The 19756-nt window shown below is 35.5% G+C and overlaps 1 protein-coding gene across 4 annotated transcripts in view; it reads right to left on the minus strand.

Annotated features, from left to right (window-relative positions):
• PPHLN1 (periphilin 1) overlaps positions 1-19756 on the minus strand; it is a 67366-nt gene that overhangs the window by 46554 nt on the left and 1056 nt on the right. For 3 of the 4 annotated variants that reach the window (XM_017838141.1, XM_017838144.1, XM_017838140.1), the window contains exons 3-6: positions 16196-16243; positions 15046-15137; positions 11498-11677; positions 10675-10736 (exon numbers count right to left, since the gene is read on the minus strand). In XM_017838141.1, coding sequence (XP_017693630.1) covers positions 10675-10736; positions 11498-11677; positions 15046-15137; position 16196 — 335 coding nt within the window. In that variant the 5' untranslated portion in view covers positions 16197-16243. The remainder of the gene's footprint in view (positions 1-10674; positions 10737-11497; positions 11678-15045; positions 15138-16195; positions 16244-19756) is intronic. The other variant, XM_017838142.1, reaches the window with a different exon arrangement.

Below are 19756 nucleotides of genomic sequence, written 5' to 3' on the forward strand. Positions count from 1 at the left end.
AAAGAGTCCAGAAAACAATAGATATAAGTATCAAAAAATTAAGAGCAAACAGTCTTATACAACTGTTTGCAGAATAAAGACAAAATACGTTCATTAGACAAATCAAGATCCAATTAGACAAAAGAATTGCATTCAAATGTACGTGATCTTAGTTTCTCTTTTCAAAAACATGGGCTTAGTAAGTTCCCTGCAATTTCTCTACAATAGAAAATAAATCATAGGTCTGAAGTTCCAGAGGCAGCATTAGTTTTAAGTGATGGACCAACTTACAATTTCTATAAACAGCTACAACATTTACAACTGCACTTTGAGTAGCATATCATGGCAGAAGAGTCAAGCAGTTCAGATAACTAGCTCAAGGAATAAACCTCTTTCATTTTATGTAGTAGCAACTGAATCAATTTCTAAACAGACTCAATTCAAAATGGAAATAATTGAAATCTTCTATCTCAAAATAAGCTTAAAATCGGAAAGAAGAAGGAAGCACAACATGGTATACCTTCAAATACATTTTTCCCCTTATATCAGAAAAACTGGTCATCATTACTGCTTCTAGACAAAGTTCTAATGGGACAGACCTTTCTGAGTAGGTCTTTGTACATTTACTGTCATCCTGCCACAAGCACATGGAAAAGAACTTTAAAATATTTCCCTGAGGTACCAAAGACATTGGTACCGCTCAAAAAGGTGTTTTCTTTGGGGTTTTTGACTTTGTTTTTTACTTCACAGTCAGTATCAGTACTTGCAAGTGATTCAACATAGGCAAGTATTTGTCTTATATACACACTAAGCACTAGAAAGAAAGAGATATTTTTTCACTTTGTTTTAGGGACATAAGTGAAGGTTATGTTCAGCAAGCTATTACTCTTTGCCCCAAAAGCTATCCTTAAAATCCTTAAATAAAAGAACCCAGAAACCTTGAAATATCTGCTGAAGGAGCTCTTAAGCTTTTCATCGGTGTGCCGCAGAATGCTATTAGTTTATTGATGCATAAAAGAAAGCAACAAGCACTTAGTAGTATATACTGATTTGATTAACTCTTGGGGTTGACTTTCTAAGACTATCAATAAAAAGCTGCAAAAGGAAAGAACAAGTTGTGGAACAGGTTTGTAAGCAGTAATACCTTTTGTCAGTAATACTGATACACAATACCCTTATTATATTTACCTCTCTATCTTCAAATCCCTTAATGAGATCTATAAATCAGAAAAACACTCCATTTTTCTCTATAACAGAAAAATGCTTCACAGAACTCTGTTTTTATTCTTAAATTGAAGTGAGATTTGAAGCAATTAGGTCAAATAGGTTTCACCTGCTTATGCCCCAAAGTGTTGTAAGAGTGGTATGGACTTCTGCATAGCAAATTTAAAAAAAACTTAGCAAACTACCTCTGCTTTTGGATTTCTCAATATAAAAGACATTATACATATCTGACGAAAAAATTCATTGTACATAATGGCGTTTTTCTTTATGTGATCTCATTCCTTCCTGTCAAGTCTATAGTTTGTTCAAAATCAGAAAGCCTCAAGTTACGACAGACATTTCCTCTTATAAATTATTCAGCCATGTAGCTTTATCGGTTTTGTTTTCCAGTTCGCTTTTTCCCTTCACTTTGATTACAGTTTACAGTCTCTGTAATAAACATTAACTTGCCTCTTTTTGTAGGCCATTTCCTATATATTACAAACAGCACTTACTTGAACATATTTAATGCAGAAGCAAGTTATGCTGCTTGGGTAAATTCCTTATTAAAAATCCTTTTGCAGCTCTTGTATGCCTCCAGTTATTTCAGTGATTTAATAACAGTTAACTTCAGAGCGTAGCTCCATGACAAATCATACTGATGGAAACTGGTGCTGCTAAAATCCTGAACTTTGCCATCTTCCTTGGACCCATAGTCCCAGTCCATATTTTCTTTCAGAAGACCAAACTGGTAGACAATTATTTAATTCATTATGACAGTTTAGCACTCAGGACCAACTCATTGAACATTCAAGGCCAGGCTGGATGGAGCTCTGAGCAACCTGATCTAGTTAAAGATGTCTCTCCTTATTGCAGGGGGTTGGGCTAGATAACGTTTAAAGGTACCTTCTAACTCAAACCATTCTATGATTCAATAAGTCAACACATCGATTCACCTTTTCCATTTTTCCGAATTTCATAATCATGCTCTCAAACATAATTTCCAAAAATAATTAGACATACTAGTCTAGGTAAGGTAGCACTTAATTTAACATATGCAACTGTTAAACATCGTATTTCAGAACAGGAAGACATTCCCGCAGCTCGCTGACAAAACCCTGTTGCGTGTAATGGCATCAATATTCAGTTTCACTTGGACAAAAGCATTTATTATCAACTAATAGCAAGTACTACAAATCTTCATATACAAGGGAAAGAACCTTTAAGGTTGAACTAATGTCAAGACTAAAACTGAGAATAATTTGTTACCATGCAGAAACAGCCTCATCTTTCAAAAATAATACCAATGGCATGAGATCATAGAATTCCCTTATTGATGAACTTTTCCTCAGTGTAGTTCATAACATCCTAAAACACAGTAGTCAAAAGTCAAAAAATCAAAAATCTTCTCTTTGCAGCAAAATGCTTAGCAAAAGGATGTCTATACTGTCAGTAACACTAAACTTTTTCCTCTGCTCTCCTGTATCCTAATATTCCCACCCTTTCTCAACAGGAATTAAATTCCCCGAAATTTTTAGTATACTCATTATAAAACAAACAAGTCCTTGGAACCCAATAAATGGAAAATTTACCTCCTAAGGGAAATTATGTCAGTCCTTGGAGGCAATACTCCTCAACCTGAGAAAGTCACAGCCACATTCATCAATCCAATTCATTGGCTATCACTGAGATGATTTAGTTAGATGCCATCTGAACAGAAGCTGTTTGGACTCGAAGGGAGACTCCTTTCTCCTTCCCTCCCCACTGTCTCTCAGTACCTAGCTGTTTTTCCACAAAGTTGTTAGGAAAACTTTCCAGAATAATCAAGTGCTACCCATGGGAGTTTGCCTCATTATTTCCCAATACATCATTAACTTGCTAGTTTGATACAATTTATAGTGCTAGCTGTAAGACTGGACCAGATGAGCTTGCTTTTTAAAGACTTCCTTTAAGTGAAGTGTAAATGTACATAATCTTATCTTTAGGCACGTTACCCTATCATATATGGTAAAGAGAGTATCTCCTTACAGTTTATTAGCATTATGTAAACAACATTGATAAGAAGAAAATACTAATTTTCCCAAAATGTGACTTAGTTTTAAACAACAAATCAATGTTGTTACAAAACAAAACTGAGTTTGCACAGACTACTGAATTTTTCCTTACAGGTATATCATAACATATTAAAATCTGTAGTAAAAGTTCTCATGCAATAACCACTGTTAAAAATATGATGGTAGCAATTCCATATGACAATTTAAAACCTTACAAAACTGCAGTGGGAAACAGTTGTACACACAAAAAGCAACAGATCCTTAAAACATAACACAACCCTGGATCAAAAGCAAGTCAAACCAGATAGCAGCTGAGAAGTGACAGGAGGAGAACTTCTGTTTTTTGGATTTTTTTTACCAAGTTTGGTATGCTTGCTGTAATTGTTGTCAAATACAAGTCAATTTACTACCTAATCATTTCTTGTTCAACAAAAATTTTTAAGAATATAAAAAAATTTTTTGAGAAGTTTATAACTATCTGTCTCTATCTTTTCTCAATCCTTTGGAGTCACAACATAGAGATCACATTTACATATAACTAAAACATTTCAAAGGACCAAAGTATAAGAAATGCCATGCACAAAGAATCAGACTGAACATACCTATTATAATTACACTTTTCAAAAAGAAGCTTACCCAGTTTTCTCTTACAGCTTTTAGAGGAGTTAAACCCAAGATTTTGAACCGTTCCACATTTCAAATAACAGGTAAGCTCTACTACATGAGGCTGTATATTTACAGGCTCAGCAGGGAAAAAAAAATCAGGTAGTGGGAAGTTCTGCTACTTTGATAATTTCAATACATGAGAAATCCAGAAATATTTTGAGTAGAAAAATAAAGCTTCCCTGACATCATTCAGAAATGAAATAGAACAGCCAGAATTCTCTGTAACCAACAACAGCCAAAGGAGTCTCCCATAAGCTAGGAGTGGGGAAAAAAAAAAAAAAAAAAAATCACAGTTCAGATTTGTTTGGGAAGTTCTAGGGTTCTGGTTGAATGCTAGAAATATTGGCACTGCCCTTTCATGATAAGAAATGATTATGAGAAAAACAAATTAAATTATCGATACACCCTATATTATGAATTTAAACTCCTTTCTCTCAACCTGAGATGGAAATTGCATAACCAATTAAAAGAATTCTGCAAGGCCTTCTGAAAGGAACAAAATTATCAGTAAGCAATTTTTGAAAGCAGACATTTTTTTTTAGAATTGGATGGAAAAATTTCATAGATATAAAACAGGTCTTCAATAAACATCACAGTCAATTGTTAGACAAAATATTTAAAAATTAAAAGCATTCACTCAGCAACTAAAACTAGCTGCCAGTGAAAGCAACATTCACCTCACAAAATAAGCACACAATCAGCTAAAACATAAAAAAAAAAAGGTTGAAACTAAGAGCAATTTTTACCTCCTCTCCATATTTTTACATTGCAGGGTGGGACCAAAAAAATTCCACAGCTGAAATCCTCTCTACCAGTCAAATTATAAAACATAATCTCAATGTGCAAACAAATTAGCTCTGTTGTGCTTTGGGACAATTAAAGAGGCAGTGTAGCAGAGAACAGCTCTTAAAGAAAACATAGCAACTACTGAATCAATAAGACCACTGCATAAGACACGAACTGTAATATGAAGTCATTAAATATTTAGTGTAAACCAGAATCAACTTTTAAGTTACATATTACCTATTATCTTGTTCCAAAAAGTGTTAACTTCCCCCTTCCACCCTCCAAAATATCATAAGCCAAGGTAAACTAATTTAGCTAGCAGCCTAACACAATGAGTTTTCTGAACTAAAGATTTCAACAGACAAGTCCTTGCCTGGAGTTGTAGACACGTATAACGAATCTACCACAATGATCTATTATAAGGAAACTGTAATTTTGTATATGAATAAACAAGCTACTCTCAGTCAGTCGTGTGAATACCTGAGAGGTTCAATGTTCTGGCACGGATTTTACTTATTTATTGAAAGAAAAAGGCATGTGCTAATGAATATGATTACAACTCTGCTTATCAGTTTGTCAAAAGCAAGACCATTTTCTTTGGGTGACTGCCATATTTATTTCCCTCCACATACGGTTTTTAATAAAGAATGAAGTTCTTGTATGGTGTCCCTTAAGACCTGTCAAATATTGCAACAGAATAGCAGACTTATGTACATTTATAGCATCAACTCATAAATCCCTTTGGCTAAGTTTATCTTTTATAAGCAAGACAAAGATCAGTTTACATTATGAGAAAGTTTAAATCCAAAGCCTAAAGACCTCCCACAATATAATACAGTGTTTTAAATGAGTATAATATTTAAAAAGGTTCACAATTTCATTAATTAAAGAATACATACAAGGGAAGAGAACAAAAAACAACAAGAAACAACCTACTCCCTGTAATTCAAAGGTGATTGCGTGGTGTTAATGTAAAGATAACTGCCTTGGCCTATGACACATCTGAACCCTCAATATGCAATGTTGGTTTATTAAGAGAAGAGTCAGTGACCCTTAACCTTCATGTGGAGACTCTCTCATCAATGGTTTTCGTTTAAAATAACTATTCTTGCCGAATAAGAATTTTCTTCTCAATGTACAATTTTCAGACCACTCCTCTACAACATCCTGTCATCACATAATCCTGCAAGGAGTTAATCACTAAATGGAAGGGTAGTTCAGGCAGAGATCAGAAAGCCAGGACTGCTGGGCTTCTATCCCCCACTTTGTAACCAATTTTTTACATGCTTTTCAGTAAACACAGCCTCACTGTGAAGGTGTATGCATCTATAAAAATCAAGATATATTATGCTGTACCAACCTATAGAGGTAATTGCAAGTTTAAATGTTCAGAAAAACATGTAAAATTGTCAGAAGAAAGGCAATGTGCCATTGATTTAAAAGATTTCTAAAACAAAATATCGAACTAACTGACGAATTTCAGTTGTTCACAGATCATTAATTGTTTAAAATTAAGTTTCAATATTTTGCCAGACAGTTTTCTCTCATTTCTAGCACCAAAATTACTTTAGTATTTCCATTTCTTACACAATATTTCCTATGCACTCCACAGATAAGCAGATTTGGGTTATATAGACAAATGGATTAGTACTGAAGACTAGACTAAGACTACTTCCTAATTTCACAGTGAATATAGGAGAAAAACCCAACCAACAACCAATAAACAAAACAACACACATAGTAGCAGCGAGTTTCCTTCATTAACAATGAAAAAATTATTCATAACAACTGGAGAGGAGATATTAAAAATGTCCTAAGTAAGCCACTTCTCAGGAGTCTATTTCATATAAACAGTATTACTACTGACACAGAGTACTTAGTCTGCAAATACGGCAATCCTTATTTAACAAAAATCTGGGCCTCGGATCGTTCTAAGGATCAAATTTAATGCATGCGTAGCTGGGATTTACAAGTGCGTCATTTTGTAATTTCTCTTTGAAGATGAGTCTTACACATCTTAAGTTGCCAAGTTTCGCATATTTCACATCTTATGAACTTAGTTTGGTTGGGAAAAAAAAAGAATGAAGTAATGCCCTGTGCACTCAAAAGGATTATATTTTGGCATGACTAAAGTGAACAGCAGCTAGCAATCTTCTAAAGCATTTCACACTGAAAAGTTCATCTGACCTCACAGAAATGAACGTATATGCAAAATTCATTGCTATGAGGCCCAGAGAGAAGTAGAGTCCTTCAACATGTAACAGCATAATTCCCTGCAACTTTTAAAAAAATTTGACATGCATGAGTGCTTCGAATAAATGAGCTTAATATATCGCTAAAGACAGTAACACAGCTCAAGAAGTGATCAACATCAGTAGAAGATAAATATACAAATAAGTATATCTTAATTGATCTCTACCCCTCTCAATTGCTAAGTTTCACCATTCTCAGCATCTTGGTCACCAGCATCAGTGACCAAGAGAGTAAAACTGTCATAACATGTGCAGAAAATTTTCTCCAAACTAAGAGATTGTGCTTTGATGTAGGATTCTTTATATATGCCAACTACACTAGAACCAAGAACCACTTCAAACCAAGCTAAAACTGTAAGGTTACAAAATTCACATCAGTTCCTAGAGTTCAGAAATCCAGCAAGAATTCCTTAGGTGACAACAGGAGAAAAAGAGCTAGGAACTCATTTTGAAATTTATGCCCCACATATCCTCGGAATTACTTTATTTTTTACATATAAAATACTATATTGGCATAAAGAAGTCATAGTCAGTATGACAGCTGTTCTCTAAGCATAGTATAAAACAGGGCTAACAACTCCCAAGAACCGTGAGATCCAGAAAACAGCAAAAGGACTTGTAATGCTCCACTCCATGGTAGACATGATAATGTCTACTATGTAAATGAAAGCTGCTTGGAAAGTGGAGCATAACTCCATAAGAAGGATGAAGGTAGGATGAAGGCAAGAAAAAAAAAGACAGCTAAGCCAAGTGGTAGAACCTCAGCAATCCTCTTGTCACTCACAGAGAAATGTTGCTGGTCAGGAGACACATCACAGCTGAAGCCTCAGCTCTGCAACTGCTAAGTAAGCAAGCACTTCCTATTTTTAGCAAAAAGGCAAGAAGCTTAAAAAAAAAAAAGCCACCACAAAAGAAACAACAACCAAAACAGCAACCAAAAATAACACTACAAAAAACCTGACAGCTGGTTTCTTCAACATAGCAAAGTTTCAGAAAACCACAGACTCATAGAATATCCTGAGTTGGAAGGGACTCACAAGGATCACTGAAGTCCAATTCATGGCCCTGCACAGGACAGTCCCAAGAATCACACCATGGGCCTGAACACATTGTCCAAACGCTTCTTGAACTCTGTCAGGCTTGGTGCTGCGACCGCTTCTTTGGGGAGCCTGTTCCAGTACCCAACCACACGCTGGGTGAAGAACCTTTTCCTAATACCTAACCTAAACCTATCCTGAAACAATTTCAGGCCCTTCCCTCGGGTCCTGTCACTGGCCACCACACAGAAGAGATCAGTGCCCGCCCCTCCTCTTCCCCTCAAAAGGAAGTTGTAGACTGCAATGAGATCTCCCCTCAGTCTCCTCTTCTCCAGGCTGAACACAAGTGACCTGAGCTGCTCCTCCTACAACTTCCCCCAAGGCCTTTCACCATCTTCGTTCCCCTCCTTGCGACACTCTCTAACAACTTTATATCTTTCTTATATTGCAGTGCCCAAAACCGCACACAATATTCAAGGTGAGACCACACCAGCGCAGAGCAGAGCGGGACAATCCGCTCCCTCAACTGGTTGGTGATGCTTTGCCTGATGCCCCCCCGGACACAGTTGGCCCTCCTGCCTGCCAGGGCACTGCTGACTCATGTTCAACTTGCCATTGACCAGGACTCCCAGGTCCCTTTCCGTGGCACTGCTTTCCAGCCTCTTATTCCCCAGTCTGTACATACACCTGGGGTTGCTCCATCCCAGGATGATTTTTTCACTCCCCAAAATTCTGCATCATTTAAAGATTTTTGATATTGCAGATAAGCAGCAATTTTACTTCAGGAGAATCTCATTAAACGTTTTTTAGCACTCTGAATCAAGATAGGGGAAACAAAAATGGAAATAGTAGGAGATAGAAAGTACTTTTCAACAGTTATATCAAAACCCAAAGCAGGAAAATCTGAATGATGAATGCTTAAAAGGAAATGCTAACATATTTGCAACAATTTCTTATGGCACATTTTTAGCTACAGAATGAGTTTTTAAAAATACTCAATAAAACTGATTATTTGGGTCAATAGAAGTGCTATTATTTTTAGAATTTATAGTCACTGCACTGCCTATGAAAACCCATTAACTATACAAGTCTCCTGAGTGTCTTTAGCTTCTAATTTTGTACTGTCTTAGCCATGTTCCACGCAATTTAAGAAAAAAAATCCTTCTTAGAATAATCTTAAATTTCCTTCTACTACCTCAAAGGAAAAAAAATATTTATATGTACTTCAGAAGAACTTACCCAAAATAACTTTCAGCATATCCAAAGAGAAAGCATTTTTGCATATACTAACTTTTTAATATCATGTTTTATAGAGCAAATGGAAAGTAATTAGCGTTTTCACCACAGGAGACAACATATACCAAGTACTGTACTTTGATTTCCTCTGTTGAGATCCACTACATAGCTCAATAGTGAGCCATATGCAAGAAATCATAATTAAGTGTATTACAAATATGTAACATTACAAGTCTTCAGCAGTCTGATCACAAGATTTTACTTTCACGGTTATTTACTATATTTATACAATAAATCAGCAGGGTTTCATTTAATTGCAAATATATTCTCATACCCTCAACTGAACCATGGATCTTTATGAAGTTCTTCCATAGCATTACTGCAGTCATTTAAGTTACATAGTCTAAAGTATAAAATAAAGACTCAGATGGGACTATCACCTACCACACAACATGCTTTTAAAGACTTCAACAAAATGAGCTGACATTTTATCCTCACATTTTAAAAGGAAGAAATCAGGATGCATTTAAGACAATCTTTTTGACCACTGGGTGCCACTCTTGTTCTGTGTACAATAAACTGCCTGACAGTAAGTCACTCTTCTCAGCGTTTTAACTTCCTCAGCTTTAAACAACTCTGATTCTCCTAAATTGAGAGGAAAAAATGGAAGAATTTTTATATAAGTTTCTATTAACCACTACTTTTCAAAAACCTTTACTATTTCTTTTAGCCACAGGAATGCAATTTTGAAAGAAGTATAGTACACACAGACCCTTATGGTATATGGATTTCTTTCATGGTGAGGTTATAGAATAACTCAGTTATATTACATCTAAACAATAATCACATTCAAAGGAACAGATGTATCTACTGCAACTGTGTAGCCCTGTATTGATATTGCTACTAACAGCTTCATATTCATATTCAAGACTAAGGCCTTGAGTAAGCTTGTCAGGCTTGCTCCATCTGAGCTTTTTCTGACCTCCCTGAAGTGTTTTTTTTAACTTGCTGCAGGTTTAATAGCAATTTTTCTTTTTATTTGCTAACTGAAATAATCCCATATCAAACATCATTCCACTGTATTGTGGCCTGAAGATACTGCAACCACAGAATCAAATAACAGACCGAAGAATTCTCTGAACTCATCCAAAAACTGTGACTGACCAGAGAGATGCACTAAGTTATTTACAGGCCTAGGTTACCATCCTAAACATGTTATCATTATGCCTCCTATCCTTATTAAACACATACTAAAGTAGAGACTTTCATGCCATACCATTTATTTTATTTCTATTTCAAACAATACAACTAAAAACCACTGTCCACTATTGTCTTTTACTTCAGCAGATGTTCTTTCCCTGTCATTGCACTGCTCTGCTCTACCAACTGTTTGGATAACAAAGTAAAATACCCTAAATATTTGCAGCTTATGCATGGCACTACTATAGTCTTATAAAGTACCTGTACTCAGGCTGCCGACTTGTAGGATGATCATCCCTTGCCCATCTGTATCCTGATTCATCCTGCAAAACAGACATGCAAAACAACTGTGTGACATGTATCTCAACATCAGATGTCAGGTACAGCTAGTTGCCAACTAGTTACTTACTGAAAAATCAAAGTATTTAATGAGCTAAAAAAAAAAAAAAGCTTTAATCTCTCACACCAAGTATCCTCTTAATTTATTCACTGTACTCCATTTTCTTTCTCTATCGATACTGAAGAGAGCAACTTTGCAATGCTGTACAAAACACAAAAACTACAAAATACAGATGCTTTGACTTAAAAAAAAATTTCCTCTTTGAAATACAAATTACCATCAATAGCTTGAAGTTACAGAATTCCAAACAGCTGGATCGCAGGAGGCAACAGTAATAACTTTTACAAGGGACCATAAATTTTGTACTTACGTGCAGCTATTGGAAAAAAAAATGCATTCATCATCATGACTAAGTGAACAACTGTGAGAACTAGAAGGATACATAGATAACATTCAACAACTTGCATGTACAAGGACTTGTTAAACAGAAAGATTCTGCAATCATTCTTCCATTCATCCAGGTAACTTTGCACTGCATTACAGAGAGGGCTTCTGGCCATTTTTGTTTTCCCAGTTCAGATTCTGGGCTTTCACATCCAAAACCTGGATTTCTTTTCTATTAATTCTATTTCAGTTTGTGATAACAGCAGTAACACCAGTGCTCTGTCTGAAATAGTATTTTAATTGTTTCGTATTCAAGTATTAATGAAAAAATAAATATCATAAACATGCGAGAAGAATCACCTTACGTACACCTCGGTGTGGAGGGCCACTTCTTCGGTCATGGGCAAAGCTACGACCCTCTTCATAGTCTCTGTACTCAGCATGACTGTAATCATCATACCGACTGTAACTGCCATCCCCAGGTCTCTCAAGCAGTGGTGGTTTCTTGGGCAAAACGTTTACTATTCTATGGTAATCACCCTAAACCACAAAACAAACAAAATCACATTGCTTTTAAAAGACGTAAATCTGTAGTGAATAAACAAAACTAAAGATAAATTATTTCTAAATATGGGACTTAAATAATCTTAAAAGAAGAAATTGTACAGGAAAACAACAAATATTAAAAATCATGCCAGTCTGATGGTGGAATAACTTATTAAATCTAATTGGACACCACTCAGATTCAATCCTTAGGCATTACAAGTTTAATTATAGAGAGAAAATTTTCAACAGCATTAGCTACTTTCTAACCATCAGCTACATGGTTTTTTTAAGCATTAGCTACATGTATTTCTCAAAGACTTTTATATTAACTTTGGAAACCAACAGAGCAAGTTACACCTGTGATGCCTGTAAAATAAAGAGCACATTTGAAAATATTAACAATTTACTTAATGTCCACAACATCCCCCACACAGCAGAGATTATAATTAAGACAGTCCTTGCTTCATAATGTTAACAGATAAGCACCCACTCAATACAATGCAGTAGGTGATCTGAGGATTCAAGTGACAGAGTTTTAACACTCATTTTTAATTTTAATGCAAGTTTCAGACAGCTTTTTGCAAGAACACAAAATTAATTTACTGTATTTCCTTCAAATAAATAACAAGTCATATGCCATTGCCAATTAAAGAAATCCATTGTTTATTAAGCAAAAATTGTCCAGCTGTAAAAGACACACATTCAATTTTCTGGAACCAAGTTTTACCTAAGTCAACTGCAAATAAAAAGCAAATGAAAAAACGAATGAAAGATTTTGTATTTTAAGTCTTCTTCCTTTAGCAAAATATTTTTTCTTTGGGCCTTAAACCAAAAGCTACATATGCAGAGAGTTGAGTTAGCATGTGCAATTTGGAGGGGGAAAAAGATATTCAAACTATTGTTTTAATAGTAAGCAGAAGCCACAACCTAATGCACCAATAGTTTTTGTAGAAAAATACACAAAAATTACACTCATAAACTGCTAAATATTGTCATGTAAAACAACGTTAGTTCTGATTTCACAGGCCACCCAACAAATGGACTAGAGGCAATCCCAAGCCAGGCTATAGCCATACTGATGCAAAGTGGATACTTCACACACAGTCATACACAGCCACAATGCTTGATTTACCCTTACCTCATTGAACATACTCCACATGTAATTCTTTTTTATAATTTAGTGTCTTACAGAGATGTGCTCTGCAGCTGAAATAAAACAGCTGTATGCTTTAACCTCACCCAGAAGACCCCATCACATAACTATATTGACACACATAAGGACAGTCACATGAAAGCTCAAGGTGTATCTAGTTACGGATACTAGTTACTGTGCCAAGTGCATGCAACTTTATGTTCTTTACCAGGATCTGAAAGCATGTGTTTCTACTACAATCTATACTTGATATATAATTAGCACCCAGTTTAGATTAGGACACGGCTCTTGCTCTCTCAAACAAAAGATACTTCATTCTGTATCACTGGCACATCTCAGTTCCAATGTACTAACCTATCAGCAAGCACTAAGCACATTCATAGATTGGATAAATTAATGCCATTTCACTTTCCTAGTCAAAATTAAGTCAGACTTCTACACATGGACACAGATACAATGGCATAGGCTTACAAGGACAGAAACTGCCTTCTAATGGTCTTGAATCTGCAGAGCTCTATGAGAAGGAACTTCATCTTTCAGTATGGCAGAGAGACACCGCGTTTTGGATTGCCCAGCTACTGGGGTGTTGTTTTGGTAGAGATGGATAGTATTAATTGTGATGAGTGTATTCTGCTAGTCACTTCATCCCCAGTTCCAAACACATGTAATATAAAGCTAGCTTTGAACTATCTAGTTAATTCTTGCATCAAACTGAACGCATCACATCTTTTAAACTGTAAAGTAAATTTTCATAATGCATATGTCATGATTTGTTCTCTGAACAGCCTGAAAGACTACAAGGATTTAGAAATGTCATTGATGCAATGGTAAAATTAAATCAGCAACATGTTAGTCAAGTCAAACTATTAAAAAAAAAAATCTGTGAAAATACATTCTGCTTTTCCTCCTGTCCTACTGTTGATAAGTATTTTGGAGGAGGAGGTAGCTAAATACCCTGTCCAAATGAATCTGATTTCCAGGTTACTGAAAACACAGAAATTTTGTTGTTCCCTGTAAAGAGAGTTAAAAATGTCACAGAGCAGCCAAAGTCTAATACATTACTCAATAGAGAAGCCTATATAACTGGTTACCAAGTTACTGACATTGGTATGCTTCCAAAATGATGAGCTGAAAATGTAACAAATGGGACCCAGAAGGTATGCTAACTCAGCTATGCTATTATTTCACCATTTAAGATAATTAAAAGGAAAGTCAGATAACAAGCACTGGTATCTGAAATTTTATTTTGCTTAAAGCACATTGCACAGGATGCAAAATAAAAATATTATTATAAGTATTCTTAAAGTTCTATTTATGGTGTAATACCTCAAAAGACAAAGCTACAGCCTGTTTTATATCTTTGTTAGAGACTTCAGACAAAGAAAAAAAATTACCCAACTCTTTGGCACAGAAATGTTCTGAAAGCATTCTGAAGTTATTCTACAGCAGAGCAAGCATAGCTTCTGTGTTTGCTTTTACAAGCACAACATACATATGTAACATACCACGAAAGACTCCATGCCTACAAAGTAGATTTCCATTGACACTTCTTGAAAAGCATTTCCCTTACAAGACTTCAAAGCACAATTTCTTTAGTAAAGATGTATTTTTAACATTTGCTTTAAACATTTCCTCCAATACTTTAAGCCTCATAATAAAAAACTGTATCGGTGACAAGAACAATTTTGAAAGTAGTTACTTTATGACCTGAAATTACTTAAAAGAATCACAGATCACAGAATAGGCTGAGTTGGAAGGGATCCACAAGAATCATCAAGTCCAACTCTTAGCCCTGCACAGGATCATTCCCAAGAGTCACACCATGTGCCTGAGAGTTATTGTCCATACTATTAACATAGAAAGAAAAGACTGGAAAAATACAACACAGTATGGCCTTTTGTTCTTTAGAAGTTATTAAAACCCTATGTTTAATAAGACAAAGAATTACACCAAAAAAATTCAATTTATCAAAATACAAATATTCTGAAACAGTTCCAATAGACTTGAAAATAAGAAAAAAGTATCCAAGACTTAATTTTGTAGGCATCCTATGACTTCTATGCAAATGCATTTGCGAGCTTGTTGGCTTCAAAGACTGAGAAAAGAAAAGAACTTGGGGTATATTAGAAACATAAATCCAGCCCTTATGGTACAAGCCATTGTATAAAGTGTAACACTACAGTGCTATAGAAACTTACTATACACTTACATCACCGTGAATCCTTGGAGGGAGACGTTCTCTTGGAACTCTTTCATAGTCATATCGCCCTTCAGACCACATTTCATCTCTTCGATATGCCACTAAAGACAATCAAAATACAATTAGTGAAAACCAATTAGTTATGAATAGACAAAAGGATAGTGAGCATAGAAATAAAGGTTCACGGACTTCTCTCAATATAATGCATTATGCACAAGCTCTGTACATACACTTCCTATTGTCAGTCCTTTAAAATAAGTACTTCTAGTTATACTAGAAATTACTATAGAAAGTAATTAATGTACTTTAAGCAAAAATAACTCACAGTATGGTCAGCAAAAATAACTCACAGTATGTGCAAGAACAACAGAACAACTGGAAATTAGTGTAGTATAATCAGTAAAATTACAGGACTTAGAGATACTATAAACAGCTCTATTGAAATATATGCATACTGCAAATACTAGCTGTACATATAAATGCATACACATATAGCAATTTTGATACTGCTCTGCTAAAAATACTGGACTTCTAAAAAATATTTAAACTATTTATTAAATAATTTCTAATTTTTAATATAATATAATAACTTTTAATTATTTCATTAACTCAACTATCAAGCAGTTAAAACACAGCACATCATTCATTTACTAAAAAGCTCTGCACTTTGATTACATGAATAAAACACATTCTTCATATGCAGATACTTCCTGTTTTAAATTGGAAGCCAGCAGAACACAAAAATTCCTCTTTCCAAAGAAGCGTGCCTTTCAAAGTCAAAATTAGTAATTAAAGGCAGGTAGCAATAAACCATCACCCTAAGAGATTCTAGTCATGCTATGTTGGGCAATACAGACTTGAGGAGTTCAAACAACTGCTAGAATTATATTTTTCAAAGTATCCCCTCACAATGGTAGCTCTGCTATTAAAAACAGTCATTAAGGAAAAGTAACAGCAGGTCATATTCAGAAGAAGAAATACATAACAATACCTACTTGCACAAAGTAAAAACATTTTATTGGAAATAGACTTATGAGGCTATACAGAAATATTGATTAATACAGATGTTAAGAATCAACATGACAAAGGGATTAATAACTGTAAACAGAGGTAGTACTAAGATATGTACCACTGCATAAAACAACAAACACTCACTCACTTTTCCGTCAGTTTTAGCAACTCTGCTCCTGAAGATCCATTCACTTTCCTACAAAAAAAGAAACTGAAATTAGCAAAAAATGCATATATATTCATCATAAGTACATTTTTTTCTTTTAAGTAAACCAGACAGCTAAAATCTAAATGTTTTACCCACCTGTCCCCTGTGATCTGTCTGAATTAGCAGTTACTTACCACACTCAATTAAGAAAGAATATGAATTACTCAGCTAAATAAACAGTATCAAAAAACTTCCTGTGACAAATTATTACAGAAAAAACACCTTCCTAATAAATTCCAGAATTTTCTTTCCCTTTTGTCATCTTTTACTCACTATCTCAAATCCCAGTTTTTCTTCCATTCATTAGCAAAAGTTTTTGGAAACTACTGTAACTGCTTTCTTAAAAGCACTCAGAAAAATATTTAACATATTCACTTAATGAATATTTATTTAACTGTCTTTCAACATCATTAAGTAAAGAAAAATAAAACTCAGTTGCATGTGATGAGAGGTTACGATTTAACAAAGGCTTTTCCTTTAAAAATACACTGTAAATCCCGACAAAGCAGCTCTTTCCTCAACTGTAAGATGCATTTATGTTCAGAGATTTTTACCCTACCATTGGTTCAAACAAACCAGAGTATCTTCTTAAAATATTGTTCCATTTTATAAGAGACTTGACCTTAAGTTTGTTCGATAACCAAGACACAGGACTAGCCTGATGTAGCCACAGATTACAAATCAAAAGCTGACTAAGCCAACCAGCTGATCCTGGTTTTAGTAAGGGCAAAAGCTAGAGGATCCGCTGGCCCTGCCCTCTAAGGGACAGAAGAGTTACTAATTCTGAAACCACTTTTGCTGTGGTTCTGAAACCATCCATATTGCTGTATTGGATGGTCAGGCATATCATCAGAAGTACTGTCCTGGCACTTTCATAGTAACTGTCTCAACTTTTCTTTATTCTCTACTCCAGGGACTTTTGCTAAAGCCTTAAAAATTCCCACCAGGGGTTACATGTACATGAACAGCTCTTTGACCAACTTCATGCCCTCCTTCCCACATTACAGAGAGGGTGTTTCATTTGCTCTCACACTGTCCCCACAGTCCTCTTTTCTTTGTGCCTAGTACCAGAATACCACTGTGTTTTTAAGTACCAGGAGGGAGAGAATTGGATGAAGCAAGACATGAATCATCACGTGGTCTTCCTCAATACACTTCACTGCTGGCCCCTCATGCCCAACCCTTGCCCCAGGGTAGATCATTCCTTCTGCCAGACCTGCCCACAGCTGGGGAGCACTTGAGCCACCCAACAGCGCCCACTCCCACCCCTGCTTGTCCACAGCTCACCCATCTCTCACATGTGCAGAGATCTAGGTACTTGACAGTAAGCCTCAGTTTTTTAGACCAACGGCAAATACCAGAAGCTGGATTCAAATAAGGTTTTCAAGTGGGCTTTTTTTTCTTTCCATTTTCATAAATACAGTAGTGTCCCTGCCCTGGTGCCTGCAGAAGTTATGGAACTGTTAACTGAACACACCATTCAAAAAGCAACGCATTTCAGATAAGGGCCACTGAAGATGAGTGCAAACTTACACATCCTGCTACTCTGTCAGTCAAACCACCTCCAACATCCCAACACACATCACTGGCAGCAGGCACCACCACCACCACTCATGTACAAGCTCCATTACATTATCAAGCAGCCAGGCTGATAAAAACACTCCCTTTTTTATCACTGTTGGACCTCACTGAAACTAGCAAGAATTATCATCAGTATTTTGACAAAGCAAAACACAAGCTGGAAAGAAGGTAGAGATACACTATCACAAAAGTCAGTAGATAGACATAAAAAAATATACACCAGAAAACAAGCAACTATGGAGGTGGAAAAGAAAATCTCATTCTCATTTAGAGGAATTAAACGAAGAAGTTAATCAGACAGAATCAACCATCAAGTACATTGCTCAAAATGCTAGTAAGGTGAACAAGTAGGAGAAGACTGATTTTACATAGAAGACCAAACAGACAAATTTTAGCTGAGACCAATGAGATAAAGTTAGAAGAAAAAAAGATGTTTAAAAGGAGGAAAATGCATTTCCCAGCATCCTGAGTACATTTCATCTGTTTCTATAGAAAAAGAAAAAAACCCATTACTTAAATCATGTGGCCTAACACAGCTTTAATAACAACCATGAAGAATCGAAACTCCTAAGGTCAATATGAGAATATTCCATTAACAAAGATTCAGGAGATCAAATCTCAAGTTTATTATGCTGAATTCAAATTCATCTGTTCTCTCAATGAGTACAAAGTTGTTGTAAAACAAATAAAAAAAAAATCAGCATTGCCACTCATACTGAATGACTATTTTCTATTAGCAAGTTCAGCAAAAGTAGTTGATATGTCTTTAACACAATGAGACTTAACCACTAGCTATATTAATTTAAACAATCTCTTCCTAATTTTGATCAGAGGTGACTCTTCTACTTAAAGCAAGGTCTTTATTTTCTCAAATAAATACATTCTGTGAATGGAGAAGCCATTCTATTAATGCAACACAAGCTGGTCTACTATGGCCAGCCAAGAATGGCTTTGCTCCGATTTCACAGCACTTTGTATGTATGTATATACATATAACTGATGTAATACAACAAGGGTTTCTTCATCAAGCAGATTACATAGGTCACTTCAGATTTTTTTGCACAACTGGGTTTTCTTTATAAGTCATTGTTTTTTAATTCCTTTTTGCTTTCTAAATAATGTGCTAAAAATCCTTCATACATTTGCAAAAGCACTCCAGTATTCTGAAATACTTAGTACACAATTCTTGTCTGTTTACACTTACTTGAGACATCAGTCTTCATCAAGGCTAGAAATACCTACTTCTCCAGGATTCGCAATTTTCTAGTGTGTGCCATCATCCTTCTGTAGAATCTACATTTTTGTTTCCAAAACATACAGCTCTCTAATCTAGAAGGCTATATCTTGCCATATGTGAACAAAGCATAAAACCAATGCTGTGCTGTAAACGCAGAGACAGGCAGCTGCAGCGTCTCCCATGCTAAGGGGTATATCTGGGTTCATAATATTACTTTCACAAACAGCAGATTCACAAATGTGGGCCAGTTCTTTCTCTCCTCTGCTTTGGAAAGCTCTCCAAAAAAAGCTCAGATGCTTTTGTGAAAGTAAGATCTGGGACAGATGTAACTTATCAGAAATATCACTATTAACTTTGTAATGATTCCTGCAGTGAGGACATAAAGACAGAGAGAAAACACTGCTTTTTCTTCCAACAATTAGACTCCATATTTGATAGTGCTTCAAAGATATCCTAGCATCTCTTACCTAGACAATTGATAAGATGGATAAAACTGAGTTTGAGAGGGAAAAAAAAAAAATTCTCAACCTCCCCTCATATCTGGGACAGGCACAAAACACTGAACAGACACAGTCCTACTCGTAGGATGAAAAAGCAGAAGTGTAAGAGTAGAGGGAAAAATCCAACACATTAGGAAATAAAATAATGTGAGGGAGGCATTAAGAAAAACAGAGATTCAAAGA

This window comes from Lepidothrix coronata, unplaced genomic scaffold (assembly GCF_001604755.1).
Source record: "Lepidothrix coronata isolate B3197 unplaced genomic scaffold, Lepidothrix_coronata-1.0 Scaffold325, whole genome shotgun sequence".
In the NCBI taxonomy this organism is placed as follows: domain Eukaryota; kingdom Metazoa; phylum Chordata; class Aves; order Passeriformes; family Pipridae; genus Lepidothrix; species Lepidothrix coronata.